The 26,173-nt window shown below is 50.5% G+C and overlaps 3 protein-coding genes across 6 annotated transcripts; 2 read left to right on the forward strand and 1 right to left on the reverse strand.

Annotated features, from left to right (window-relative positions):
- Positions 1 to 1,300: 1,300 nt before the first annotated feature.
- VTN (vitronectin) lies at positions 1,301 to 4,274 on the forward strand. Its single transcript, XM_036408548.2, has 8 exons — positions 1,301 to 1,465; positions 1,559 to 1,678; positions 1,758 to 2,096; positions 2,177 to 2,316; positions 2,580 to 2,736; positions 2,911 to 3,063; positions 3,491 to 3,841; positions 4,082 to 4,274. Exons 1-8 carry the CDS (start codon positions 1,402 to 1,404, stop codon positions 4,195 to 4,197), a joined length of 1,440 nt encoding a protein of 479 aa, XP_036264441.1. The 5' UTR covers positions 1,301 to 1,401; the 3' UTR covers positions 4,198 to 4,274.
- Positions 4,275 to 5,318: 1,044 nt separating this feature from the next.
- On the reverse strand, positions 5,319 to 11,636 carry TMEM199 (transmembrane protein 199). 3 transcript variants are annotated; one of them, XM_036408558.2, is made up of 7 exons: positions 11,392 to 11,636; positions 10,082 to 10,155; positions 9,687 to 9,776; positions 8,541 to 8,583; positions 8,221 to 8,333; positions 7,465 to 7,670; positions 5,319 to 5,726 (listed from the first exon to the last, which is right to left on the reverse strand). In XM_036408558.2, exons 1-6 carry the CDS (start codon positions 11,597 to 11,599, stop codon positions 7,512 to 7,514), a joined length of 687 nt encoding a protein of 228 aa, XP_036264451.1. In that variant the 5' UTR covers positions 11,600 to 11,636; the 3' UTR covers positions 5,319 to 5,726; positions 7,465 to 7,511. The 3 variants fall into 3 exon arrangements, with proteins under 3 accessions (XP_036264451.1, XP_036264452.1, XP_036264450.1); XM_036408559.2 differs by lacking the exon at positions 5,319 to 5,726 and having other exon boundaries at positions 6,259 to 7,607; XM_036408557.2 differs by lacking the exon at positions 5,319 to 5,726 and having other exon boundaries at positions 6,259 to 7,670.
- Positions 11,637 to 11,713: 77 nt separating this feature from the next.
- Positions 11,714 to 24,939, forward strand: POLDIP2 (DNA polymerase delta interacting protein 2). 2 transcript variants are annotated; one of them, XM_036408551.2, is made up of 11 exons: positions 11,716 to 11,962; positions 13,333 to 13,414; positions 15,125 to 15,222; positions 16,853 to 16,949; positions 17,117 to 17,192; positions 17,614 to 17,721; positions 19,528 to 19,664; positions 22,113 to 22,139; positions 22,337 to 22,462; positions 23,661 to 23,740; positions 24,486 to 24,939. In XM_036408551.2, the coding sequence occupies exons 1-11, from the start codon at positions 11,805 to 11,807 to the stop codon at positions 24,598 to 24,600; spliced, it is 1,104 nt and encodes a 367-aa protein (XP_036264444.1). In that variant the 5' UTR covers positions 11,716 to 11,804; the 3' UTR covers positions 24,601 to 24,939. The 2 variants fall into 2 exon arrangements, with proteins under 2 accessions (XP_045427056.1, XP_036264444.1); XM_045571100.1 differs by lacking the exons at positions 22,113 to 22,139; positions 22,337 to 22,462 and having other exon boundaries at positions 11,714 to 11,962.
- Positions 24,940 to 26,173: the final 1,234 nt, after the last annotated feature.

The following is a 26,173-nucleotide window of genomic DNA, read 5'->3' on the forward strand; positions in this document are numbered from 1 at the left end:
CTCTCTTTGATGTTTCTAACTCTCTATCCCTCTCTCTTCTTCTCTGTAAAAAACTCAATAAAAAATCAATAAAGCGATCATAATAATGATTCTGTACCACTCTAGAGGCCGTTTATGCCTGTTTCCCAATTCAGCCTTACAACCTGCCTCTGAGGGAGGAATTAGTGTTCCCATTTAATAGGCGAGCCAGCTTAAGCCTAAGGAAAACAGAAGTCACACTCCCCTCTGATCAGAGAACAACAACAAAAAATCAGCTGGAAACTCTGAGGATCACTTTCTCCAGGTGGCGGGAGGACTTCAGGAATTCTGTGGACCCCTGAAAGTAGGCACAAAATCAGGCATTCTATACTAGTTGGCATTTTATGGGTAGAGGGTGAGTCTTTTTTTTTTTTAATATATATTTTATTGATTTTTTTACAGAAAGGAAGGGAGAGGGATAGAGAGCTAGAAACATCGATGAGAGAGAAACATCAACCAGCTGCTTCCTGCACACCCCCCACTGGGGATGTGCCCGCAACCAATGTACATGCCCTTGACCAGAATCGAACCTGGGACCTTTCAATCCGCAGACCGACGCTCTATCCACTGAGCCAAACCGGTTTCGGCTAGAGGGTGAGTCTTAAAGTGGGAGGAATGGGGGGAACCAGATCTCTCTTCAGGGTGGGGATAAGGGAGTGGCCTGCTCAGGAGCAGTAAACTAGTGGGAGACTCAGGAATCAAATCCAGTCCAAAGGGTTCATAGTCACTCAATTTCCTGTGTTGTGAAGACCAGCTTGGGAAAAATCAATATACCCAAGGGATGAACCCAGAAATGAAACTTTGTTCCTTTCTGAGAAAAAGATTTCCCCAGCATTCCTCCTCCCCTGCCCACTTCACTGCCCTAAATACACAATGAGTGGGTGTGCCTGACCAAATAAATCATAGATCAATGCCATGTATGGAGATTAAAGTTGGGGCTACTCTAGGCATTGGGCATCTGTCTGCTTAACTCATATAATCTTCCAAGTATTATTAGTCTCATGTTACCAAAAAGAGAACTAAAGCAGGGAAAGCAGATTGCTCAAGGTCACATAGCCAGTAAGGGGTGGGCTAGGCCTTCTATCTGCCTTTCAGACACACTGTACTATTTCCCTCATGAAATAACCTCAAGTTTGGCCAGGATCCTGTTTTGGGCTCTCCCAAGCACAGAGTTTCGGGAATGTGACTCTGTGCTACAGCAACCTCTCAGGTCAAGGCCTGGGGGCTGGGCCAGAGGTTGAACAAACAGACCAGCAGGAAAGGCAGCTCCTCTCCTCTGGTTCCCTCCCTCTCCCCCTCCCCCCACCTCTCCCTTCCTTTCTCAGGCATCAGAGCAGAGAGCACAGAACCCAGGAAGCCAGGCTCACGGCGAGAGGCCCTGCCATGGCCCCCGCTAGGTCCCTTCTGATGCTGGCCCTGCTGGCCTGGGCTGTTCTGGCTGACCAAGGTGCAGGAGGGTGCTGGTGGCCAGTTGGGCTAATGTAGGGTGGGGAAGAATGGGCCAGTCTTGGCTGTGCCAACCGACACTCCCTCCCCACAGAGTCATGCAAGGGTCGCTGCACCGAGGGCTTCAACCCGGAGAAGAAGTGCCAGTGTGATGAGCTCTGCTCTTACTACCAGAGCTGCTGTGCCGACTTCGTGGCTGAGTGCAAGCCCCAAGGTGCGTTCGGAATGGCTGGGTGGGCCTGGGGTCCCCCCTGCAGCTGGAGACTCACTCACACCACCCACTCTGCCTGCAGTGACCCGCGGGGATGTATTCACTATGCCAGAAGATGAGTACTGGGTTAATGGCCTCGATACGGAGACGGAATATCCCAGTGTCCCCACACAGACAGAGAGCACCCCCCTTGACAGTAACCCACAGGCCCCTGAGAATACTCCTGAGCAGGGACCTGTTCTGCACGCTGAGGAAGAGACCCCACGACCAGAACAGGAGACCTCAGGGCCTGCCGTGGAGGCTCTAAGGCCTGAGAGCACCGATCAAGAGATCCCCGAGTCCTCAGCAGAGGAGCTGTGCAGTGGGAAGCCCTTCGATGCCTTCACTGACCTCAAGAATGGTTCCCTCTTTGCCTTCCGAGGTGACTCCAGGGGCAGGTCTCTGGGGCGGGGGGTCTGCCCCAGGAACATCCCCTCCCTCACACAGCCTCCTCCACTCTAGGGAAGTACTGCTATGAGCTGGATGAATATGCAGTGAGGCCTGGGTACCCCAAGCTCATCCAAGATGTCTGGGGCATCGAGGGCCCCATTGATGCTGCCTTCACCCGCATCAACTGTCAGGGGAAGACTTACCTTTTCAAGGTGCCAGGCCCAGGGGTTGTGGGTCAGGGGCAAGGGTATCAAGGCAGGAGTTGAGAGCTGTTGTGCCGACGACCAGGGTGGGCAAGAAGGCTGAGGCCCAGCCTTTGGTGTCTGGCTGAAGCTCTGTAAGGTCAAGGAAGCCCAACGTTCCAGGTCCTGGGTGACAGGTCTAGAACTGAGACTGCTGGCATGGATTGGGGACTCTGCCTCTGTGCCCAGCCAGCCACCTCCTCACCTCCCTCCTCCTTCCCTACCCCCTTTAGGGAAGTCAGTACTGGCGCTTCGAGGATGGTGTCCTGGACCCCAATTACCCCCGCAGCATCTCTGAAGGCTTCGCGGGCGTTCCAGACAACGTGGATGCAGCCTTCGCCCTCCCCGCTCACAGCTACAGTGGACGGGAGCGGGTCTACTTCTTCAAGGGTACTCAGGGGGCAGAGGGGAGAATGAGCAGGCAGTGGAGCAGGCTCAGTTTTTTGGGGGGAGGGAGACTGGCCTAGATGATGCCTATGTCCGTCCTCCCTCCACCCTGCCCTGGCCTGGAGCGCCTAACAGCCTCTGGGCTTTCCAGCCTTGCTCATGCGCATCCCTCCCCAGGGAAACAGTACTGGGAGTACGAGTTCCAGCAGCAGCCCAGCCGGGAGGAGTGTGAAGATAGCTCCGTCTCAGCTGTGTTTGAACACTTTGCCATGATGCAGCTGGCCGGCTGGGAGGACATCTTTGAGGTTCTTTTCGGGAGCAGACCCTCCGGTATGGAGGGAGGGCAGGTCTTGTGTCCCCTTCAGGAGGGCTGGGATCCCCGGAGGGCTGGGATGGCCAGAGGGGGGAGTGACGGTAGACCAGCTTGTAGAGCTATCGATCGAAAGCTGTTTGCTCAGGCCAGACTTTGCATCTGTTTTGACCTTTTGGGGGAAGGCTTGCCTCCACCTGGACCCCACACCTTGGACTTTGCCTAGCATGGCCAAGGGCACAGCCAGCAAAAAGGAGGGGCTGTGGCTGAGGTAATCGGGGAGGGACATGGTGGAGGGAGGCCAGGGGAAAGGGCATTAAACAGGGAGTCAGAAGGCCAGGGTGCTGGCCTCTGCCGCTAGCTTGCTGTGTCCTTGGTCACCTGATGAACCACCCTGCGGGGGGTCCAGGCTCTCAGGGTTCCCCATGAACCCCTTCCCTGCTACAGGTGGTACCAGACCGCCCCAGTCCATCAGCGAGGACTGGCCTGGTGTGCCCGAGAAAGTGGATGCAGCCATGGCTGGCCGGATCTACATCTCAGGCTCGGCTCCGCGCTCCTCCTTGACCAAGCGCACTAAGTCTAAGTCTAAGCGTCGCAACCGTAAACGCTACCGATCACAACGCGGCCGCGGCGGCGGTGGCCACAGCCCCAAGTCCCACCGGAAATCCCGTTCAATCTGGCTGTCCTTGTTCTCCAGTGAGGAGAGTGACCTGGGAGCCTACAACTATGATTACGCCTTGGACTGGCTTGCGCCTCCCAAATGCGAGCCCATCCAGAGCGTCTACTTCTTCTCCGGAGGTAGGAGCCCTGGCCACCTCTGGAGCGGGTTCGGCCGTAGCCCTCCCTGATCTCTCTGGTTCCCATGAGCTCAATTCAGCCCCTGAGCAGTGACTCCAGAAAGCCAGGCCAGGAGTCCTGGCCTGCATTGTGATGTTCACTTACCCTTCCAAGAGGGACCGGGTTTCAGGGCAGGCTTGGGCAGGCCCTGGCTGCGTCTCACACATTCTCCCCCCCCCCCCCCCCCAACCTCTCTTCCAGACAAGTACTACCGAGTCAACCTTCGCACACAGCGAGTGGACACTGTAAGCCCTCCCTACCCACGGAACATCGCCCAGTACTGGTTGGGCTGCCCAGCCTCTGATGTAGGAGTCTGAGCCCATAGAGCTGGGCCCTCCGCTGCTTCCTCCTCGAACCTCCTCCCCCCAGCTCAATAAAGATCCCTTGGCGCCGAGTTTAAGATGATTGTCTTGTCTGGGGTAGACAGGAAGGAGGCCAAGATCTGCCTGGGTAAGGGAGGCTTGGAGAGAAGAGCCTTCCTGTGTCCGGCCCACGGCCTCCTAATGAACCACAAAGCTGCGGCTGGAGGAGGCCTCATGGGTGCTACTCCTCTTCCTGAGCTAAGCAGCCCCAACAACCCGCCAGTAGCTAGGCAGGAGCGTGAACCCCTCTGATGATGACAGGAGTCACCAAGTGCCTCCTCTCAGCTCTGGGCTTGATGTACCTCCTGGAATTGGCCTCTAGGGTCTTGGAGGACAGAGAAGGGGTGAAGGGGATGGGCTTCTGGTTCAGTTTTCTGGCCATCTTGAGCCTCAAATGTGATTATCTCAGACACCCGAGTCCCTAGGGGACTGGTCACTGCTCCCCTAGGCACCCCTATCTTGGAGGACTCTGTCTGGGGTCTCTGGGTGCAAGGCGCTGAGGTTAGGAGAGAGAAGGCAGGGACCCAGAGGAAATGCCAATGTTCCTACATCTCTTAGAAAGTGGCCCAGAAGATTTCCAAGGACCAGTGCACTGTAAATACAAATATCTTTCTCTTTCTTTAAAAAAAAAATATATATATTTTATTGATTTTTTTACAGAGAGGAAGGGAGAGGGACAGAGAGTTAGAAACATCAATGAGAGAGAATCATCTACCAGCTGCATCCTGGTACATCCCCCACTGGGGATGTGCCCCCAACCAAGGTACATGCCCTTGACCGGAATCCAACCTGGGACCCTGCAGTCTGCAGGCTGACGTTCTATCCACTGAGCCAAACCGGTTAGGGCACAAATATCTTTCTTAAAACTCCTCAGCTGTCCCTGTGGAACCTCCTCTGGTTTCAGGTTCTTGGACTCTAGGAAGCCCACCTGGGCTTTTGAGGGGCGGGAGAGAAAGGGTTAGATGAAAGCAGAGCTCTAACGCAGACCTGAGGGAGATCTCGTGGTGACAGCTGCTTCCCAGCCCTGCTGCTGTCCCGTCATCCTCTGCACCCCGTCCAGCCTCAGCAGGAACTCCCCCCGTAACCTGGAGAAAGGGAATCCTTTCTGCTTGTTTGGAGGCTTCAGAACGAAGTTACAGGCCAGCGTCCTGTGGAACAAGACTGCTCTGTACACTTGGGCAAGTTCAGGCAGCATGGCCCACTTCCGGGAAGGCCTGGGTTCTATTTCCTCCCGATGGAAAACCCCAGGCCCACAGTGCCTGGACTGGACCGGAGAAGGCAGACAGGCATCAGGACCAGGAGAAGGTACCCACAGACCAGTTCTGTTCAGTTGTCAGTCTCCTCTACTGCCACCTCTGGCAGTTCACAGAGGATGAGGCTGCCCACAGAAAGAGCAGGTGGCCTTGGCGTGGCCCTGACTAACCAGAGCTGAGTACAAAGAACCTGATGGACTGACAGAGAGTCAGTGATTGGCAGCTGGGAGCCTGGAGCCCCTCCAAACATGCCTGGGGTTTTGGGTTCAATCCTGGGTGAGGCATGTAGGAGGCAACTAATCAATGATTCTCTCATCATTGATATTTCTCTCTCTCCCCGCTCCCCCTCCTCCTCTTTGAAATCAATGCAAATATTAAAAAACAAAAGTTTAGGTTGCCAGAAACACTGTAAAATGCGACCTACATTTTTCCCCCCATTTTCATTCCTGCCAACCAAAAACAGAAATCCTAAAAATTCTCAACGTGATCTATGGTGAACAGAAGGGCCTAAAAACCTCCTCCTCTCTCATGCAGAATACTGCCACGACAGGCTCAGACTTGCTATAACTGGCAGACATGTGGAGGGAATGTCTACTGAGCCAATGAGGATATAATTTCTAAGAATAGAGGAGTGCCAGGGGCCGGAGAGGGGGAGACCATGAACAAATGGAAAGATGGACTCTACCATCAGAAACACTCCGCACAATTTTCAGAACTATGAAAGTCTTTGGGCTTTTGTATTCTCAGAGATTTGAAATGAAAGTACACTGAATACAATAAATATTTATTGTGCTTTATACAGATTCTATCACACTACTAATCTAAGTTCCGGAAGTTTAACATTACACAGAGACTTCAGGACCATCTTGGAGTTTTTGACTCCATTTACTAGAGGAAGGAACACAGTAGATCATTTGATCTCTCTCGGCCTCAGTTTTGTCATCTGGAAAAGAGCCTAAGACCATTTCCTTTTTCTAACCTACAGGACTGTTGTAAAGACCAAAAGCAACTATGTAAAACAATTAGTCAACTGGGAGCATTTACATACTATTTTCCACACTCACCTAAACATGTTTAAGAACCCCACAGAAAACATCCTGTATTAGGCTCACATATAAAAATGTTTACATATTCATAATGTATATATTATGCAGATACTCATGTATGTTTATTCATATTCATATGTAGTTAAATATGAAAATCATCCCTGTCCCTCCCTTTACTAGTTGAGGCAATCTCACAGTAGGCATGCTCTCCCCATAAACACAAACAAGCACAAGGGATTTTGCAATTAAAAGCAAAAACTGTTTTGTGACCTGATTGTTTTCATTTTTGGAGACAGAGCAAAAGGGGATGTGAAGATGGGAAGTTTAAGAAGGTGGGTGATAGAGACAGGCAGAAGCATATAGAAAACCTAAAAGGCAAGCAGAAGGAAGAAAATGTAGACAGAAACTAAGATTCCAAAAAGATAGCTGCCTTATTTCCAGTTCTGCTGTTCTGTACAGACCCATCTTCCTCTTCTTGTTTTATGTCCTCCGATCAGTTCTTCCCCATAACCTGGAGAAAGGGAATCCTTTCCGCTTGTTTGGAGGCTTCAGAACGAAGTTACAGGCCAGCATCCAGGATGTGTGGAACAAGGGTGACGACTGCTCTGTACACTTGGGCAAGTTCAGGCAGCATGGCCCACTTCCGGGAAGGCCTGGGTTCTATTTCCTCCCGATGGAAAACCCCAGGCCCACAGTGCCTGGACTGGACCGGAGAAGGCAGGCAGGCATCAGGACCAGGAGAAGGTACCCACAGACCAGTTCTGTTCAGTTGTCAAAGTCTCCTCTACTGCCGCCTCTGGCAGTTGACAGAGGATGAGGCTGCCCACAGAAAGAGCAGGTGGCCCTGGCGTGGCCCTGACTAACCAGAGCTGAGTACAAAGAACCTGATGGACTGACAGAGTCAGTGATTGGCAGCTGGGAGCCTGGAGCCCCTCCAAACTGTCTCCAGACTTTGATGATGAAGCACCAGTTATATCTCTCCCAACTCGCCTTCCATCACCCGCACCATGACATACAGCTCAGCCAGACCCACCACAGAGGCGACGATCACTGCAGCCAGTATCCGCTGGGGAGGGAAAACACCGGGCTCAGGGGATGGCCAGCCACCAGCCCTGAGCCTCCAACCCCTCTAATAAGGATGAAGAGAACCCCAACCCAGCCCATAAGTTGGCGGGAAAGAAAGAGGATCTGAATTCTCCAGAGGTTATTAACCACCCCCAAGACTATGAGGCTCAAATGCTCCTTTTCCCCCCCCCCTTTATTAAGGTATTACATATGTGTCCTTATCCCCCAATTGGCCCCCTCCCCCCCTCATGCCCTCAACTCCTGGTGTCTGTGTCCATTGGCTAGCTTATATGCATGCATACAAGTTATTTGGTTGATCTCTTCCTTTTATCCCCACCCTCCCCTACCTTTCATCTGAGGTTTGACGGTTTTGATCGATGCTTCTCTGTCTCTGGATCTGTTTTTGTTCATCAGTTTATGTTGTTCATTATATTCCACAAATGAGTGAGACTATGTGATATTTATCTTTCTCTGACTGGCTTATCAAATGCTCCTCTTGTTTATTGCACAAATATTTGTTTATTACCTAACTTATGCAAGGCATTTTCACATACATCCTCCCTTTCCCATTAACCCTCACCTGGAGCACCCTACCCTGCCCAGTGCTTACTCACCGAGGCCATTTCTGTGAAGATGTACTGGCTTCCAAGGTATGTGCAGACAAAGGCAGCTGCCACCGTGACAATGAAGTTGAAGATGGTGATCACCACAGCTTTCACTGACCTCACTAAGGGGAGAAACCCAGGGAAGAAACCTTAAGCTCAGCGTTCTCCAGGAGGTCCTTATCTCTATATCTCCTCCCCCATCTACTGGGTCTCCCTTAACCAGCAAACCCGAGTAGCTCAGGCTTAACCCCAGAGCACTGGGGTGGGAAGGAATGCCATGACAGCCCTCCCAGGGAGAGACTTTAGCACCTAATATCCTAGTCTCTCACCTTCCTTGCCCAGGTCATTTAGAATCCCACCATGCCTTGAATCCTGGGAAAAAGAAAAAACAAATGATTTCAGAATGGAAGCAGATCAGAGGCAGCCCAGAAAGTATCCATTTGTTAGTCTGGGCTCAGCCCTTTTTATTCCCCAAAGCATTGTAATTCTTTCTTTCTTTAAAAAAAAAAACAACAACAACAAACACACATACACACACACACACACACACACACACACACACAGCCGGGACCGGTTTGGCTCAGTGGATAGAGCGTCGGCCTGCGGACTGAAAGGTCCCGGGTTCGATTCCGGTTAAGGGCATGTACCTTGGTTGCGGGCACATCTCCAGTGGGGGGTGTGCAAGAGGCAGCTGATCGATGATTCTCTCTCATCGATGTTTCTGGCTCTCTCTCCCTCTCTCTTCCTCTCTGTGAAAAATCAATAAAATATATTTAAAAAAAAAAAAAATAAAAAAAAAAATAAAAAAACAACAACAACAAACACACATACACACACACACACACACACACACACACACACATATATATAAAATTGATTTTCTACAGAGAGGAAGAGAGAGGGATAGCGAGTTAGAAACATCGATCAGAGAGAATCATCGATCAGCTGCCTCTTGCACACCCCCTACTGGGGATGTGCCCGAAAGCAAGGTACATGCCCTTGACCGGAATCGAACCTGGGACCTTACAGTCCCCAGGCCAACGCTCTATTCCACTGAGCCAAACTGTTTTTGGCTGTAATTCTTTCTTATCCATGGATTCTTTTGTCTGTGACCAGTTGGATTCTTTTCTGGACCACAGATCAAGCATTTCAAAGACAGGACACAGGATCCCAGTACTCATCTACCCCTCTACTCTTCTAGGACAGGAGCATGCCAGAGAACAGTACGGAGCCTGCTGGAAAAAAGGCTCCGATGCTCATTCCCATCTCTACAACCTTTAAGAATCAGTCACCACCTAAGCTCAGAGTCTCAGTGAATAGGTTGGTAATTATATTTGGTTTTTATGTAACACAGAGCTGCTTTGATCCCTGAAGAGTATACAAACCATGTTGTTTCTTTCCTCTGTGCCTCTTCACAGCACAGTGCCCTCCTTTCTGGGGCTACTCAGTCCATGTATTTAAGAGCAGGCCCTTACCTGACAGGTGACATTGCGGGTGATCCGCTTATATTCGTCATTGGCCAGCTGTATCTTAATTTTCTCCAGACGGGCAACTAGCTCTGGGTTCTGAGGCAGGAAAATCAAATGAGAAGAATGATATTCCCAGGTTGCTAGAAAACATGTCACAGTCATTGGTTTCAGGGGACAAAGCACTGCTAAGGGTACTAGGAGACCCATGTACCAGTTCACCCGCCTCTACTGCTTTGGAAACTTTTATGTCAAACATGGAGGACCAATGTCTGGTTCCCCTCAACCCAGCTCCCAAGGATTTAAAAGACAAAATTTGAACTCAAAAGTTGACCTATAAATCTGGTTGTATCACAAATAAGCTCAATTCAAAACCCACTCTCACAAATATACCCCTTACATACCCTGGGAGGCTTCACCACCTCTGGGAGATAGATCTCACTGCCTTCTAGGAGCTCATGAAGGTACAGTGTGGAACCTGGGGAGAAAAGATTTCCACAAACATAATGATCCATAGAGCTGAGGTCGAAGGATTAAGGATTAGAGAAGGATCTAGTCTTTCTGCTAAAATAAAGCATGGCCATTTCGATGCCCGTTCATCTTCAATGGGGGAAGAATACAAGACAAGGCCACATAATCATCTCCTACTGCTGCACAGCTGAGTTTAACTGTCAGCACTCAGTTACCCTGGCAATGTCACAGCTAACACATAAGCCATTTACATTTGCCTGCAGGGTAAGTCATTTCTGTGGCCACCATAGAACTGCCCTCATTAAGTTAACGTCACAGTGGTGTGTACTACTCAGAGGACATTGTACTAGAGGATCTCTAAGGTCCTTTTTAGTTCCAGTAGTTAAGCAGTCTATCCTTTGTACCTCTGGGTAGGCAATGCTATTTTTAGCAAAACACCTTACAAGCCCGTGTGTCCTATTTCCTCCCTTTACGGTTAAGGAAACTGAGGTCCAAGGAAGAGAAATGATTCCTCCAAAGGGAGTCAGTGGCAGAGCTAGGATTAGAGCTCAGGTGCTACTCCCAGTTCGGACCTTTCCACCAGCTTTCCATCATCCTATTTAACGCCAGATTTGCCTGGCCAGTGTGCTCAGTGGTTAGAGCACCAGCCTGGAGGGTCTCGGGTTGGATTTCCGGTCAAGGGCACGTAGGTGGGTCCCAGTCGGGGCGCCTGGGAGAAGGTAACCAATCAATTGATGTTTCTCTCTTTCCCTCCCTTCCACTCTCTCAAAAAATCAATGGGAAAAATATCCTCCATGAGGATTAACAACAACAACAAAGAGTCAGATTTGACTACTTTTACTTCTGAAATGGAAAGAAATCCAGATTCGCAAATAGGCCAAGCTCACTACGCTTAATGTGGCCTAAAAGAAACTGAACCTGTGAAATGGTACTGGGTTTGGACTTGGGGACTTTTTCAAAGGTCAGGTGGGCCTACTTGGGCCTGGACGTGAAGTGGAGGTTCCCAAGAAAGCAGAAACGGCACAAGTAAACGTTGCGATCCAGCGGGAACCACCATAGACGTTGTGAAGGGATCAGGTTGCCCTGGGATTTATGAGCCGAGTCTTGGGTTGGCTCCATGATGACCGCTCCGCAGGCGAAGGAGAATGATGGATAAAGACGCCTGAGGTGCGATCAAGACCTCAAGAGGGAACAGGCTCTGGGAAAAAAAGGAGGCAACTCCGGACTGGAGACTGGGTCTCACCCCTTTCCCTCAGATACTGGTGCAGATCCCGGATCAGGCGGAAGGGAACCAGGCGTGCGGAAGCCCTGGGGCGGTCACCACCCTTGTGCTTCTCCAACGCGGCCTCAAGCTCTGCCCGCAGCTTGCGCGGAAGGTGCTCTGGCTCCAGCTCCCCGCCAGGGGCCAAAGCGCGCACCAGCCGATCGCCGGCAATCAAGCACGACGCCATGTCTAGTCCCCTGTACGGTCAGGTGACCCTCCCCAGCCGGGACTTCCGCCTGCAGTGCGCCGGAAGGAGCTCGGGGCTGGCGGGGCGGGGCGGGGCGGGGCGGGGCCAGGCCCGGCGCGGGGCAGTGTGGGGCGGGGGCGGGACGCCGCCCGGCCGCGGGTCGGGCCCTGTTCCAGCAAGCAGCCCAGCAGGCGCTCAGGGGGACATGGCGGGCTGTGTGGCCCGGCGGGTCCTGGCCGTGGGCGGCCGCTGGTGGTCCCGGTCGCTGTCCGGGGCCCGGGGCCCAAGGCCGCTCTGTGCGGCAGGTGGACCTAGGGCCTTCCTACCAGCGGCGACCACGACGCGGAGGCACCTCTCGTCCCGGTGAGGGACCGGCCGCGGGGCAGGGGCCCGGCGCCTTAGGGAGCGTGTTCCCGGCCGGCCGGGAAGGAGGCTAGGAGGTCCTGCCCCCGAGGGTGTTTGGAGTTCGACCCGGGAGAGGGTCCCGGCCCGGAGCCTACCTACGCCGCCTGGGATGTGTGCCAGGAGCAGAGGAGGGAGCGCGATCCGAGCTCTGCGCTGTGCGGGGCTGGCTCCGGGGGCGGGGGCGGTGGACGGGGGTGGGGGCAGGGGACTAGTAACCCTCCCAGAGTGAATCCTACCTCCGGGATTGGGGATTTTCGAGTGCCGCTGTCAGTAGGCAGCCTTTTCATGGAGCCCTAGGGCTTTTGACTTAGAACAACCCCCCCAGAAAGATGCTCGAAGTTGAAAACAGGACTCTCTTGAGTTTGAGTCCTGCAGGGGGTCCCCGGTTTCAGTGTGACCTTGGGGAGACTGGGTCTCTGTATGATTTGGGAAAGGGGGCTTGAGGTTATGGGAATGGTGTGAATATTGTCATAAGCAGCTTAACTTCGGGCCAGTGAACCCAGTGGGAGGAAACACAATGTTCACATGTCAACAATGGTCAGAATAACGGCGCTTTACAGAGCCCCCGCCTACAAGAAGCACCTGTCCAGAGAGGTCGCCGGGAGAACTGACCTTTTAATGGCCGAGATGAGACACTTACATTGGGGAGAGATGCATTTTTGAGCCCCCTGTGCAAATTGATGTAAATCTGAACAAAAACTAGATTTCAAGACCACTAGGTGCAATGTAGGGAGGGACAGTAGGAAATCTAAGAGAGGACCATGAAGCCCTTCCAGGGTAGAGGTGGGGATGGGGGGGGGGGGGAAGATGGACTTGGAATTAGAACAAATATTTTTTGAGCTCCTGGTATACACGAGGCTTTGAGGGGCAACACCAGCTAATCAGGCACAGGCTCCCAGGGAATCTAGTTTCTAATGGAGATAAGACATGGATACAAATAACTGAAATGCCAGGTGGGAAGGACAGTTAAAGTGCTGTGGGAGGTCGTGAGGGTAGCTGAGCGAAGAAAGGGAGGTGAGGAGCACAGTTGAGCAGGGTATGAAGGCAAGATATGAAGAATGAAGAGGAGAAAGACACCTGGGAGTTCAGACCTAACCTGGAAACCAAGAAAGGGCCATCGCTGGACCTCCGAGGAGGACAGGCAGAAGCTGTGTGGGGTGGTGATCTGGCAGGACCCCTACCTGTTTCAGCTGGCCCCACTGACCTGACCCTTCTCTGCTGTCATTGCCTTGGCCCCTCGGTACCCTAGTCGCTTTCTTTTCTGATGGAGAAGAAGTCCTGTTACCTCGTCAGCTTCTCAGTTGCTTGTTCTGTTCCTTCTTAATCAGAAACCGACCAGAGGGCAAAGTTTTGGAGACAGTTGGTGTGTTTGAGGTGCCAAAACAGAATGGAAAATATGAGACTGGGCAGGTGAGTGCTGGGCTGGGTCATCTTTCATTTTCATGGTGTGTTCTGCTTCGGAAAGCGTCGGAGTTGGCCACAGGGCTGCATGTTAACGGTATTCACCCTTGGTGTTTGGTACCAGACCAGAATCATGTTTTTAAAGGTGGGTTTCTTGTTTTCCTGGATTTGAATGCTTTTCATGTGTCAGTGGGTTCTCTCTCCAAGTTCGTGTGGACAGAGATGGTGTGGACTATGGTGAGGAGAGAGCCAAATTGCTGAATAGTCAGTCCTCTAACATAGAGAATGGTGGGAAACCAGTGGAGGGAGCTTTCAGAAAAGCAAACCTGCCTGGAGGGAGTGGCTCAGGTGGTTGAGCGTCGTCCTGTGCACCAAAAAGGCTGCGGTTTGATTCCTGGTCAGGGCATGTGTCTGGGCAGCTTCCATCCCCAGTGGGGATGCATATGGAGGGCAACCTATTGAGGTTTCTCACATTGCTCTCTCTCTCTGTCTCCCTTCCTCTCTCTAAGCGTGTACTTCGGCGAGGATTTAAAAAAAAAAAAAAAAGCCCTGACAGGTTTGGCTCAGGGGATAGTGTGTCAGCCTGTGGACTGAAAGATCCCAGGTTCGATTCCGGTCAAGGGCATGTACCTTGGTTGCGGGCACATACCCAGTAGGGAGTGTGCAGGAGGCATCTGATCAGTGTTTCTCTCTCATTGATGTTTCTGACTATCCCTCTCCCTTCCTCTCTGTAAAAAACCAATAATATATATATATTTTTAAAAATGGCTTTGGTGCTTCATCATAATTGAGCTCTTCGCAGTGCAATAAGCTCTGGGTGTGAGGCTCTTTTTCTGTAGCAGCTTTGTGTTAGATCTACTGAGATGGATTTAGGCTTCTTGTAGGGAAGGATGACTTTTTGTTTATTGAACATTTTTTTATGTGCCTACAATGGACCGGGCATTGTGCATTGGCATTAAATAAGTGTATTTATTAAATAATGTGATTATTATACATTATAATTACCTTTATGACATTGACAGTTTAGAAAGGAGTCTGATATGCAAATGGTCAATGGCTGTGTATTGTGCTAAGTGGAGGAGAAGCCAGGGAACACTTTCTAGAGGCTAACATTGTGGCCTAAAGCCGTGTTCAGCGAACATGCGGCTCTTTGGCCCCTTGAGTGTGGCTCTTCCACAAAATACCACTGCCTGGGCGAGTCTATTTTGAAAAAGTGGCATTAGAAGAAGTTTAAGTTTTAAAAATTTGGCCCTCAAAAGAAATTTCAATCGTTGGCCGAAACCGGTTTGGCTTAGTGGTAGAGCATTGGTCTGCGGACTGAAAGGTCCGGGTTCGATTCCGGTCAAGGGCATGTACCTTGGTTGCGGGCACATCCCCGGTAGGGGTGTGCAAGAGGCAGCTGGTCGATGTTTCTCTCTCATCGACGTTTCTAGCTCTCTCTCTCTCTCCCTCTGTAAAAAATCAATAAAATATATTTTAAAAAAAGAAAAAGAAACTTCAATCGTTGTACTGTTGATATTTGGCTCTGCTGACTAAAGAGTTTGCCGACCACTGGCCTAAAGGATGAGCAGAAGTCCACCAGGTGAAGATGGGGTAAGAATGTTCCCTCTTTGGGTAGGTCATAGAGTTTAAGGAAAAGGAGTGGCCAGACCTTGAATGGGTCCCACCTGCATGGCCTTGCTGGATTACAGACTCACTGAGGCTTCTCTTTCCTCCCAGCTCTTCCTTCATAGTGTGTTTGGCTACCGTGGTGTTGTCCTGTTTCCCTGGCAGGCCAGACTCTATGACCGGGATGTGGCTTCTGCAGCTCCAGAAAAGTAAGTTGCCCTGCATTGTGCCTCACAGTGTTCTCAGGAGGAAGCCTGACTCTTGGCAAACATAATTTGGATCCTAGGAGTGAAGATAGCATCCTCCTGGCCCTTAGAAGCAGCCCCCACACTACTCCCCTGGCACTAATACCCATGGAGACAGAAGTGCTGAGTGCGGGGACATCTGTAATACTTTCAACAATAAAGATTTAAAAAAAGGAGAAAAAGTGCTGAGTGCCAGGGTTCTTAAGCCATTCTCTCCCAGGCTATTCTCAGTTTGTATTATAATTACCACAGAAGGAATTGGGAGATTAGACTTTTTGATTTTTAAAAAAATATATTTTATTGATTTTTTAGAGAGAGGAAGGGAAAGAGATAGTTAGAAACATCGATGAGTCATCAATCAGCTGCCTCTTGCATGCCCCCTACTGGGGATGTGCCTGAAACCAAGGTATATGCCCTTGAGGGGAATCGAACCTTGGACCCTTCAGTCCGCAGGCTGATGCTCTATCCACTGAGCCAAACCGGTTTTGGCAGACTTTTTGATTTCTTGACGGGCAGTTAGAATCTTTCCATTAACCTCTTATCATCATTAGAGTACATTAACAAAAAAAAGGCCTGCCCAGCTGGTGTGGCTCAGTGGTTGAGCCTTGACCTTTCGTATGTACCAGGAGATCCCGGGCATGTACCCTGACATGTACAGGCTTGATTCCCAGTAGGGGGCATGCAGGAAGCTGCAGATCAATGATTCTCTCTCATCATTGATGTTTCTCTCCTCTCTGAAATAAATTAAAATGTATTTAAAAGAAAAAAAGAAAAGGCCCAACTTCATTCAGTGATCATAGACAGCTCTGGAATGTAAGAAGAGGGGGGTACTCTGGGCTCTAGGGACTGAAGCAGCAATTTGATTTTCTCAATATCTCCTTCTTCCAAGAGGCAGCCAGAGAGTAGGGCAAATGATAACTCCATGCCATGGGTCCCCACGCTCCATTATTTGCCCCTGAGTGGGGAGTGGTGGGCTGGGTTTTGCTAAAAACTTCAGATCAGGTACCAGTCAGTTTATTTTATTTATTTATTGGGATTTTTATTTTATTTATCTTTCATTTTTTTATACCATAACCAAGTGGAATTTATTCCAGGGATACAAACATGGTACAATTTTTGAAAATCAATTAATGTGATACATCACATAAATAAAATGAAGGATAAAAATCTCAGGATCATATCAGTAGATGCAGAAAAGCACTCAACAAAATCTAGCACCCAGCCCTGGCTGGTGTGGTTCACTTGTTACACACTGTCCCGCAGGCATCTAACAGTGTAGATGAGGAAGGGCTGGGGTAGGAACCTGGGAAGGCACTGATTTTGTTTCTCTCCGGATGATTTTTTTAAAAAAATATATTTTATTGATTTTGTACAGAGAGGAAGTGAGAGAGACAGAGAGCTAGAAACATCGATGAGAGAGAGTCATCGATCAGCTGCCTCCTGCACACCCCCCACTGGGGATAAGCCAGCAACTAAAGTACATGCCCTTGACCGGAATCGAACCCGGGTCCCCTCAGTCCCCACGCCGACGCTCTATCCATTGAGCCAAACCGGTCTCGGCCTCTCTGGATGATTTTTGGCTTCTACTCTACAGAGCAGAGAATCCTGCTGGCCACGGCTCTAAGGAAGTAAAAGGCAAAACTCACACTTACTATCAGGTGCTGATTGATGCCCGAGACTGTCCACATATAGTAAGTAAGCAAGAAGGCTGGATCTGGGGTTCCTCTCCGTGGGAAAGGCGGGAATCCCATGGGGCACAAAGGGAGGGAGAGGACTCGGACAGCCCAGATCAGCGCTGGGCCCCAAGTCCTCAGGACTGGGTAGTGACTAAGAAAGTCTGACGCGCTTCTTGCCTTAGTCTCAGAGATCTCAGACAGAAGCTGTGACTTTCTTGGCTAACCATGATGACAGCCGGGCCCTCTATGCCATCCCAGGTGAGTAGAGCATTTGAATGGTGCCTGTCAATGAGGGGTCTAGTGCAGGGGTCCTCAAACTTTTTAAAGTGGGGGCCAGATCACAGTCCCTCAGAGAGCTGGAGGGCCGGACTATATGAACTACTAATTCCTACTGTAACACCTCGGCTGCGCTCACTGCCCAAAAAACCTGGCGGGCCGGATCAGACTCCTCTGCGGGCCGCATGTGGCCCGCGGGCCATAGTTTGAAGACGCCTGTGTGTCTCGAGAGGATTCGGATTCCTTTCTGATGTCCTTCAATCTGCTGGGAGGGATTATAGATGCTGAGAACAAAGGTACCAGGGTTATCGCACCCAGGACAAGGCCAGGAACTGTATTTCTTCTCAGCCCTGTTCCTCCCCTCACCTATGAGTTTCACTGACTCTTTGCCTCTCTGTGCCAGGCCTGGACTATGTCAGCCATGAAGACATCCTCCCCTATACCTCCACTGACCAGGTTCCCATCCAGCACGAGCTCTTTGAAAGGTTTCTTCTCTATGATCAGACAAAAGGTAATCTCTCTCAGGAAGAGAAGCTGGAAAGGGAGGGCCCTTTCTTAAAAAACAGTATCATAGAAGTAATTTCAGAACTCTATTTCCACAACCTTATTCAACCTCCCATTAGACCTGTCAGGTGAATGGCTATCATCTCCTCCAGATATGGAAACTCAGAGGTGATGAGATGGGACTTAAGATTGCTAGTTAGGTCCAGCCGGCATAGCTTAGTGGTTGAGTGTCGACCTATGAACCAGCAGGTCACGGTTTGATTCCTGGTCAGGGCACATGCCTGGGTTATGTGCTCAATCCCTAGTATGGAGTGTGCAGGAGGCAGCCTATCAGTGGTTCTCTCTCATCATTGTTGTTTCTCTCTTTCTCCCCCTTTCCCTTCCTCTCTGAAGAAAAAATAAATAAATAGATAGATAGATAAATAAACACACACACATACACACTCATACATATACCAGAGGCCCCATGCATGAAATTCATGCACGGGGGAGGGGAGGGAGGGGTGTCCCTCAGCCCAGCCTGCATCCTCTCCAATCTGGGCCATCCCTCTCACAATCCAGGACTGCTGGCTTCCATCTTCTTACCTGCCTGCCTTCCTGATTGCCCCTAACGGCTTCTGCCTGCCAGCCTGATCACCCCCTAACCACTCCCCTGCCAGCCTGGTTGATGCCTAACTGCTCCCCTGCCAGCCTGGTTGCCTCCAACTTCCCTCCCCCTGCCGACCTGATCACCCCTAACTGCCCTCCCCTGCAGGGTTTATCACCCCCAACTCAACTGCCCTACCTTGTAGGCCTGGTGCTTCCCATCTACCCTCCCTTGCTTGCCTGATCACCCACAACTGCCCTCCCTTGCAGGCCTGGTCCTTCCCAACTGCCCTCCACTGCTGGCCATTTTGTGGTGGCCATCTTGTATCCACATGGGGGCAGGAATATTTGACCACATGGGGGCATGTGTTGGAGTAATGGTCAATCTGCATATTATTATTTTATTAGATAGATAGAGGCCTGGTGCATGGGTGGGTGCCAGCTGGTTTGCCCTGAAGGTTTTTCGGATCAAAGTGGGGATTCCCTTGGGGTGTGTGGTGGCCTGGTCGAGAGGTCTGTGTTAGTTTGCCACCCCCCACCCCTCCCACCCAAGCAGAGGCCCTGGTATCTGGTATTTATTTACCTTCTATAATTGAAACTTTGTAGCCTGGAGTGGAAGTCTAGGCCAGCCAGGGCTGCAGAAGCTTGGTTTCCTCCATTGCCTGAGGCAACCCTTGCCTCCTACTCTTCCAGCTCCATGGGTGCCGCCATTTCTGTTTGGATTTGTTTACCTTCTATAATTGAAATTTTGTAGCCTTGAGTGGAGGCGTGGGCCTGCCAGGGTGTGTAGAAAGCTTGGCTTCCTCCATTGCCTGGAAAACCCAAGTTTCCCTCCTGCTCTCTGTGGCCGCAGCCATCTTGGTCGTGGTTAATTTGCATACTCACTCTGATTGACTGGTGGGCATGGCTGGTGGGTGTAGCGGAGGTATGGTAAATTTGTATATTACTCTTTTATTAGATTGTGTGTGTGTGTGTGTGTGTGTGTGTGTATGTAAAAGATTGCTAGTTAGAGCCAACTCCCAGTCCAGTTCTCTTCCCAGGATGCTACATACCTCCTCGGGCTTCTTAGAAGCAGCTCTATTCTTTCTTCCAGCTTGTGCTTTGCTTCAGTTTAGGTGTCTTATTTATCTGAGCCACCACCAGGAAGGGTTTTCCAGGAGGGGCATTTGGAAAGTGGGTATAATGCCCTGGATTCTGGCCTGGACTAATCAGTCATTCTCTTGTCCAGCACCCCCTTTTGTGGCTCGGGAGACACTGAGGGCCTGGCAAGAGAAGAATCACCCCTGGCTGGAGCTCTCTGATGTCCATCGGGAAACCACCGAGAACATCCGTGTCACTGTTATCCCCTTCTACATGGGCATGAGGGTATGTGCCCGCCGGGGGCCCCTTCCCTCAGGGCCAGTTCCCCAGATTCTGTATGGTCTTCCCAATGTGACTGCTGGAGCAGGTTCCAAATTTCAACCACGTGCCTGTGCTTCTGCTTCCGAGTCCTCCATGTATTGGGTGGGTTTGAGCAGCCTCTTGACAAGAGCTGACATCTAGATCAAAAGCAGGGAAACCTTTGGATCCCAGGAGAGTCCTCTAGGCTGACTCCTCTCTTCTGACTCAAAGGGAACTGTTTATGAAAAATATACACATACTTGTTTGAATTGTAGGCTGCTCTTCATAGTTTTTATTCATTAGTCAAACATTTTTTTATATATATTTTATTGATTTTTTTACAGAGAGGAAGGGGGGGGGGGATAGAGAGTTAGAAACATTGATGAGAGAGAAATATGGATCAGTTGCTTCCTGCACACCCCCCACTGGGGATGTGCCCGCAACCAAGGTACATGCCCTTGATCGGAATTGAACCTGGGACCCTTGAGTCTGCAGGCCGATGCTCTATCCACTGAGCCAAACTGGTTAGGGCTAGTCAAACATTTATTGAGCTACTAGAGGCCAGATGCACGAAATTCATGGGGGGGGAGGGGAGTGTCCCTCAGCCCAGCCTGCACCCTTTTCAATCTGGGACCCCTTGAGGGATGTCCGACTGCCCAGGTAGGATCAGGTCTAAATGGGCAGTCAGACATCCCTCTCACAATCCAGGACTACTGGCTCCCAACTGCTTGCCTGCATAATATGCTAATTAGACCAAGCTGGGGCTGTGAGGGAAGCCCAGGTCCTGGATGCCTGCCGGCAGCTGGAGGGAAGCTCAGGCCCCAGGTGCCAGAGGGAAGCAGGTGCCGGCAGCTGGGGGAAGGAAGGCCTACTCTTGCAAGAATTTTGTGCATTGGGCCTCTAGTTCCTATTATAAAGCACTATAGAGGCCCATGCATGAAATTTGTGCATGGGGGTGTGTGTCCCTCAGCCTGCAACCTCTCCAATCTGGAACCCTTCGAGGGATGTCTGACTGCCCATTTAGACCCGCTCCCAACTACTTGTCCGCCTGCCTGCCTGATTGCCCCTAACTGCTTCTGCCTGCCAGCCTGATCACCTGCTAACCACTCCCCTGCCAGCCTGATTGATGTTTAACTGCTCCCCTGCCAGTCCAATTGCCCTCAACTGCCCTCCCCTGCAGGCCTGGTCACCCCTAACTGCCCTCTACTGCCAGCCTCATCATCCCTAACTACTCTCCCCTGCTGGTCTTGTCCTTCCCTCAACTGTCCTCTCCTGCAGGCCTGGGTCCCCCCAAACTGCCCTCTCCTGCAGGCCTGGTCCCCTCCAACTGCCCTCCCCTACAGGCCTGGTCCCCACCAACTGCCCTTCCTTGCCGACCCGGTCACCCCTAACTTCCCTTCCCTGCCAGCCTCATCGCCCCTAACTGCTCTCCCCTGCTGGTCCGGTCCCCCCCCACCCCTGCAACAGCCCTCTCCTGCAGTCCTGGGTTCCTCCCCCTCCCCCCCAACAGCCCTCCCCTGCAGGCCCGGTCACCCCTAACTGCCCTCCCTTGCAGGCCTGGTCACTCCTAACTGCCCTCACCGGCTGGTTTGATCACCCCCACCTGCCCTCCCTTGCAGGCCTGGGTCCCCCCAAACTGACTTCTCCTGCAGGCCTGGTCCCTCCCAAAAGCCCTCCCCTGTTGGCCATCTTGTTAAGGCCATCTTGTTTACACATGGGGGCAGCCATCTTGTATCTTGGAGTGATGGTCAATTTGCATATTACTCTTTTATTAGATAAAATTACTTGCCTGGCTGTAAGCTAAGTCCTGGGGATACAGATAAAAATGAAACATTGTCCCTGCCTTCCAGAGCTTGTGACAGTGAGGGATGTCAATATAAACCACACTAAATATTGTAATAAGGTTGGGCTATGGTAGGGCCGAAGAGGTGGGCAATAGCTTGGGCCAGCAGTGAGGGTTAGGGAGCAGCAATTGTCAGGGAGGTGGTCCAGAGAAAGAGACGAGTCCTGTGGCTGATAGGATAAGAAGGAGGAAGGCCAGCGCCCAGCCAGTGTGGCTCAGTGGTTGAGCATCAACCTATGCCCCAGGAGGTCACTATTTGATTCCTGATGAGGGAACATGCTTGGGTTTTGAGCTCAATCCCCAGTAGGAGGCATGTGGGAAGCAAATGATCAATGATTCTCTCATTGATGTTTCTCTCTCTCCCTCTCCCTGAAATCAATAAAAATATATATATTTTTTTTAAAAGGAAGAAGGCCAGGGATGGACCATGGGAAGGCTGCCCCCCACAGTGGGCTTGTTGGCTATAGTTAGCATTATCTGTCTCTGCAACCTTCCTGGAATACATCTATTCCATTGGAACGATGTTGAGTGGAATAGACTTGATCCTGCCCTCTGCTCTGGGACTTAAATTCTTTCTCTTTTTCCCGCAGGAAGCCCAGAATTCCCACGTCTACTGGGTGAGTGTCTCCCTGAAGGAGGAGGAGCTCAGGAGGGGTGCATGGTGGGGCAGTTGGGAGGTGGGGGAGTTTACCGCTGGGGAGTGGGCCTGTACAATGCAGGTGTCAGCCTTTTTTGCCTTTTGGTCTCTTAGAATTCTGGGCACACTAGCCCAAAGTTTACTTTCTCAGATGTCAACTCTCTCTCACTCCCACAGTGGCGCTACTGCATTCGCTTGGAGAACCTTGACAGTGACGTGGTACAGCTCCGGGAGCGACACTGGAGGATATTCAGTCTGTCTGGCACCTTGGAGACAGTGCGAGGCCGAGGGGTGGTGGGCAGGGTGAGCATCATTAATTGGGCCAGTAATGCCCAGTTCCTGGTCCTGCTCAGCAGGCGTGGGGGTTAATGTGTGGTTAGGGACAGAGGCTCTGGGTGTGAATGCATTGGTGAGAAATCTTACAACAAACCTGTGAGATAGGTTTCAACCCATTTCACAGATAAAGAGAATGAGACTATGAAGTTTAATAACTAGCCCATGGTCCCATAGCTAGTGGTGCAGGACCTGGATTGGAATCCAAGTGATCTAACATCAAAGCTGATGTAACCGTGGCCAGTGTGGCTTAGTTGAGCATTATCCTGTGCCCCAAAGGGTTGCATGTTTGGTTTTTGGTCAGGGCACATATCTAGTTGTGGATTTGATCCCTGGTTGGGGTATGTCCAGGAGGCAACCGATTGATGTTTCTCTCACATTGATGTTTTTCTCTCCCTTCCTCTTTATATTGTAGAATCAATTAAAATCGTATCCTTGAGTGAGGGTTAAAGAGAAAAGCTGGTGTAGAGTTTTTGTAGCTAGCACAGTGCCTTTTTAAAAATCTGAATTTGAATGCCCTTGGATGGAGCATGCTCCCACTACTCCTGTTGTCCTTCCTCTACCTTTTTACATGCTTGCATCCTCTGCTGGTCCTTGAGGAAATCAGATTTTGCAATTCCTGTACTACCCCACCATTTCCTGAGAAATAAAGTCATGAGAAGTGGCCAGGGGTCACATTGAACAAGCATTTATCCAAGTTAGCAGGGTCTTGGGGAAGCAGGGTGGGATCGAGAGTAAGAATAGAGCTTTGGAGTTAGACTGGTTTCAAATGCCAGGTATGTTCTTTACTCATTGCATAGCTTGGGTAAGTTATTTAACCAAAATCTCAGTTTCTTACTGCTGAAATGGGGATTATACCTTTACCTGTGAGTACTTGGAGACTTGAGTCAGCAAAGGATTGCAGAGCACCGCCATGGTGCCTTGTACTTAGGCACTCAGCAGAGGGTTGCTGGGAGGGTATTTACAGAGTAGGTCCTGTGCCTAGCATCTTTGCCCAGTGCCCTCAGACATTTAGTCTAAGGTGATCTTTCCCAGGTCCATGCTGTGCAGTGGAGGAAGCACAGGCAGGCAGTCATTGTGGGAGGCATGAGGAGGCATCCAGTCCTGATCTGGCCACAGGGTTCAGGGAGCTTGTCGGGCCTGACCTATTTTGCTTGAACCCTAACAGGAACCGGTGTTATCCAAGGAGCAGCCTGCATTCCAGTACAGCAGCCACGTCTCCCTGCAAGCTTCCAGTGGGCATATGTGGTAAGTGAGGGTGTGCTGGGGCAGGGACAGTTTAACTCCACAGAACAAGCTGCAGGTCAGAAAAGTGGGGGCTCATAGCTTTGCAATTAATTCTGGGCCAAGTTAAGTCCTGAGATGGAGCCTTACCTGCTGTTCATTGTTGTGGGATTTGTCTGGTTGTTTGACTGTTTTCCAGTTCCCTGTGGCTTTGTGGAGTAAGGACTTCAGCTAAAGAGGTCTGGTGATTTGATGATGCAGTGTTGCCTACATAATTGATCCCCCTACCCTCCCTGGTATTCTACTCCTTAACCTGAAAGTGTAATTGAATTTTTGAAAATATATTTTTTTATTGATTTCAGAGAGGAAGGAGACAGAAATAGAAACATCAGTGATGAGAGAAAATCATTGATTGGTTGCCTCCTGCATGCCCCCTACCTGGCCTGCAACCTGGGCATGTGCCCTTGACCAGAATCAAACCTGGGACCCTTCAGTCCACAGGCCAACACTCTATCCACTGAGCCCAACCAGCGAGGACTGTAATTGGTGTTTTTTTAAATGCAGTGTGCATCTAAGGGCCAGAATCAGGACAGCTGTATTTTTTCTTCTCATGTAGGGGCAAGAAGGACTCTTGGTTCTCTGGACCAGTGTTAGGCTGGCATGAGCCAGGCCTGTCTTCTGCCATGCTTCTGGAGCTGAGGACATAGGGCTATCCAGATACTCAAGAGGGCTTCAGCCTTCCCTCTAAACTGGCTTCTCTGACCCACAGGGGGACGTTCCGCTTTGAGAGGCCTGATGGCTCCCACTTTGATGTCCGGATCCCTCCCTTCTCCCTGGAAAGCAATAAAGATGAGAAGACACCACCCTCAGGCCTTCACTGGTAGGCCAGCTGAGGCCCTGAATGGGCAGGCGCAGTCCTTGAACAGCTGTCATCCCACAATTGCTGCAGAACTCTCCATTGTGGCCACAGTGGTTGTCTTAATAGTTTTTGCTATTTGAATGTGGGGTTTTTCCTTTGGTGGATGGACTGTAACTTTTCTCCAAAGACCCATGTAGAACTCCTCCAAGGCTGACCCCTGTAAGCCCCGCCTACACCGTGTTCCAGTAGACCTTCCCACCAGAAACTCTTTGTTTGGCTGCCACAGGCTCAGAGGAGTTTCCTAGTCGGTCACCCAAGTTGTTTGGAATGTGAGGTTTGGTCAATAAACCAGTGCACGCTTGGCCATCCTCGCCATTTCTGCCCCCACGGTCTCAGGCTCCCTTTTTGACCTAGGGAGGGCGCTTGATTGCTTCCCTTTCTACGAGGGTATGTGTGTTTCCCTCTTGAGGCTTGGGGTTGGCTAGACATCTCCCAGGATCACTGTGCCTCTCAGTCAGTGGGGTGGGGGCTGGGCTGGACTAGTTCTCTACCTTCTGCCAAGTCTGGCTCTTAATGCTGGCCAACCATTGGCATCTCTGGCCTCATTGGGCCTGGGAGAGAAATGAGGCAAGCCAACCAGATTTCCTGGAGCAGTGGGCCTGCCAGCCTTCAGCACAGGTTTGTCAAGCTTCCAGACTACAAATGCAGAAATTCAGCCGAGGAGCTCTAGGTATGGGTGGTGACTAAGCCAAGCTACCTTCTGAGCTTTTCACAGATCCCCAAGAGCCAGAGATGAAACATGCTGCACTTTGCCCTGATTCTTCGGGTTCCTGCTTCCCCACTACCATAGTGATTGCTAAAGCAGTCATTTTAATCTTGAATTAATATTAAATCTCCATTCTGGCCCTTATTAGTGTTGTCCTTAATCCTCCACCAGGGGGAGTCTGTGTTGCAGAACAATTAAGTGCAATTGGACTTAATAGGGAGAACAGGAGGTCAGGTGGTGAACACAAATACAAGAACTACATCCATTGCAGCAAGCTGACCAAGCTGTACTCTCCGTAAGCACGGCTCTGTACCACTGTAGTATAACAATTTTATTAGAAATTAGTGTTTGTTTCCATCACCTGTGCAGAACAAAGAATTGTAGTTGTATGATACAGAAGTTCCCTCATGACAGGACCTGTACCATCCATTAGGCAGACCCTGGTCAGATAACAAACAGAATAAAACCCAATATTCACTCATGTCCTTAACAGCAGGCTTCTAGTGTTCGGAGCAACTGATAAGAAGATTTGACCTTCACCCACACTTTTTGTTTACATTTCCTTTGGGCTGCTCAGAGTTGAAAAATTCAGACAATCAATAGTGTTTTCTGAATGGGGCTAGGAAATGCAAAATTCTCCGTTCTTACACCATACAGTTCGATTTAAAAAGCTAAGATTACTTCATTGAGCTCAATTTACTATTTTTCTTAAGGATAAGGAAATATTTTCAGTCAGGGAGAAGTGTCTCAGAGTCCCAGAAGACTAGTCACAACTGAGCAGAGAATCTGAATGTCAAAGCAGTAAAGAGGTTTCAGGAGCTGTAATGATCAA

This window comes from Pipistrellus kuhlii, unplaced genomic scaffold (assembly GCF_014108245.1).
Source record: "Pipistrellus kuhlii isolate mPipKuh1 unplaced genomic scaffold, mPipKuh1.p scaffold_m20_p_39, whole genome shotgun sequence".
Classification (NCBI taxonomy): Eukaryota; Metazoa; Chordata; class Mammalia; order Chiroptera; family Vespertilionidae; genus Pipistrellus; species Pipistrellus kuhlii.

Coding starts and splice junctions, on each gene's coding strand:
- VTN (XM_036408548.2), top strand. CDS start 1,402: ATGGCCCCCGCTAGGTCCCTTCTGATGCTGGCCCTGCTGGCCTGGGCT. Junction 1,466..1,558: donor GGCTGTTCTGGCTGACCAAG/GTGCAGGAGGGT, acceptor CCCTCCCCACAG/AGTCATGCAAGGGTCGCTGC. Junction 3,842..4,081: donor CGTCTACTTCTTCTCCGGAG/GTAGGAGCCCTG, acceptor CCTCTCTTCCAG/ACAAGTACTACCGAGTCAAC.
- TMEM199 (XM_036408558.2), bottom strand. CDS start 11,599: ATGGCGTCGTGCTTGATTGCCGGCGATCGGCTGGTGCGCGCTTTGGCC. Junction 9,777..10,081: donor AGGTGGTGAAGCCTCCCAGG/GTATGTAAGGGG, acceptor TTCCTGCCTCAG/AACCCAGAGCTAGTTGCCCG. Junction 8,584..9,686: donor CCCGCAATGTCACCTGTCAG/GTAAGGGCCTGC, acceptor TCTTTTTCCCAG/GATTCAAGGCATGGTGGGAT.
- POLDIP2 (XM_036408551.2), top strand. CDS start 11,805: ATGGCGGGCTGTGTGGCCCGGCGGGTCCTGGCCGTGGGCGGCCGCTGG. Junction 13,415..15,124: donor GAAAATATGAGACTGGGCAG/GTGAGTGCTGGG, acceptor CTTTCCTCCCAG/CTCTTCCTTCATAGTGTGTT. Junction 16,950..17,116: donor CCCGAGACTGTCCACATATA/GTAAGTAAGCAA, acceptor TTCTTGCCTTAG/TCTCAGAGATCTCAGACAGA.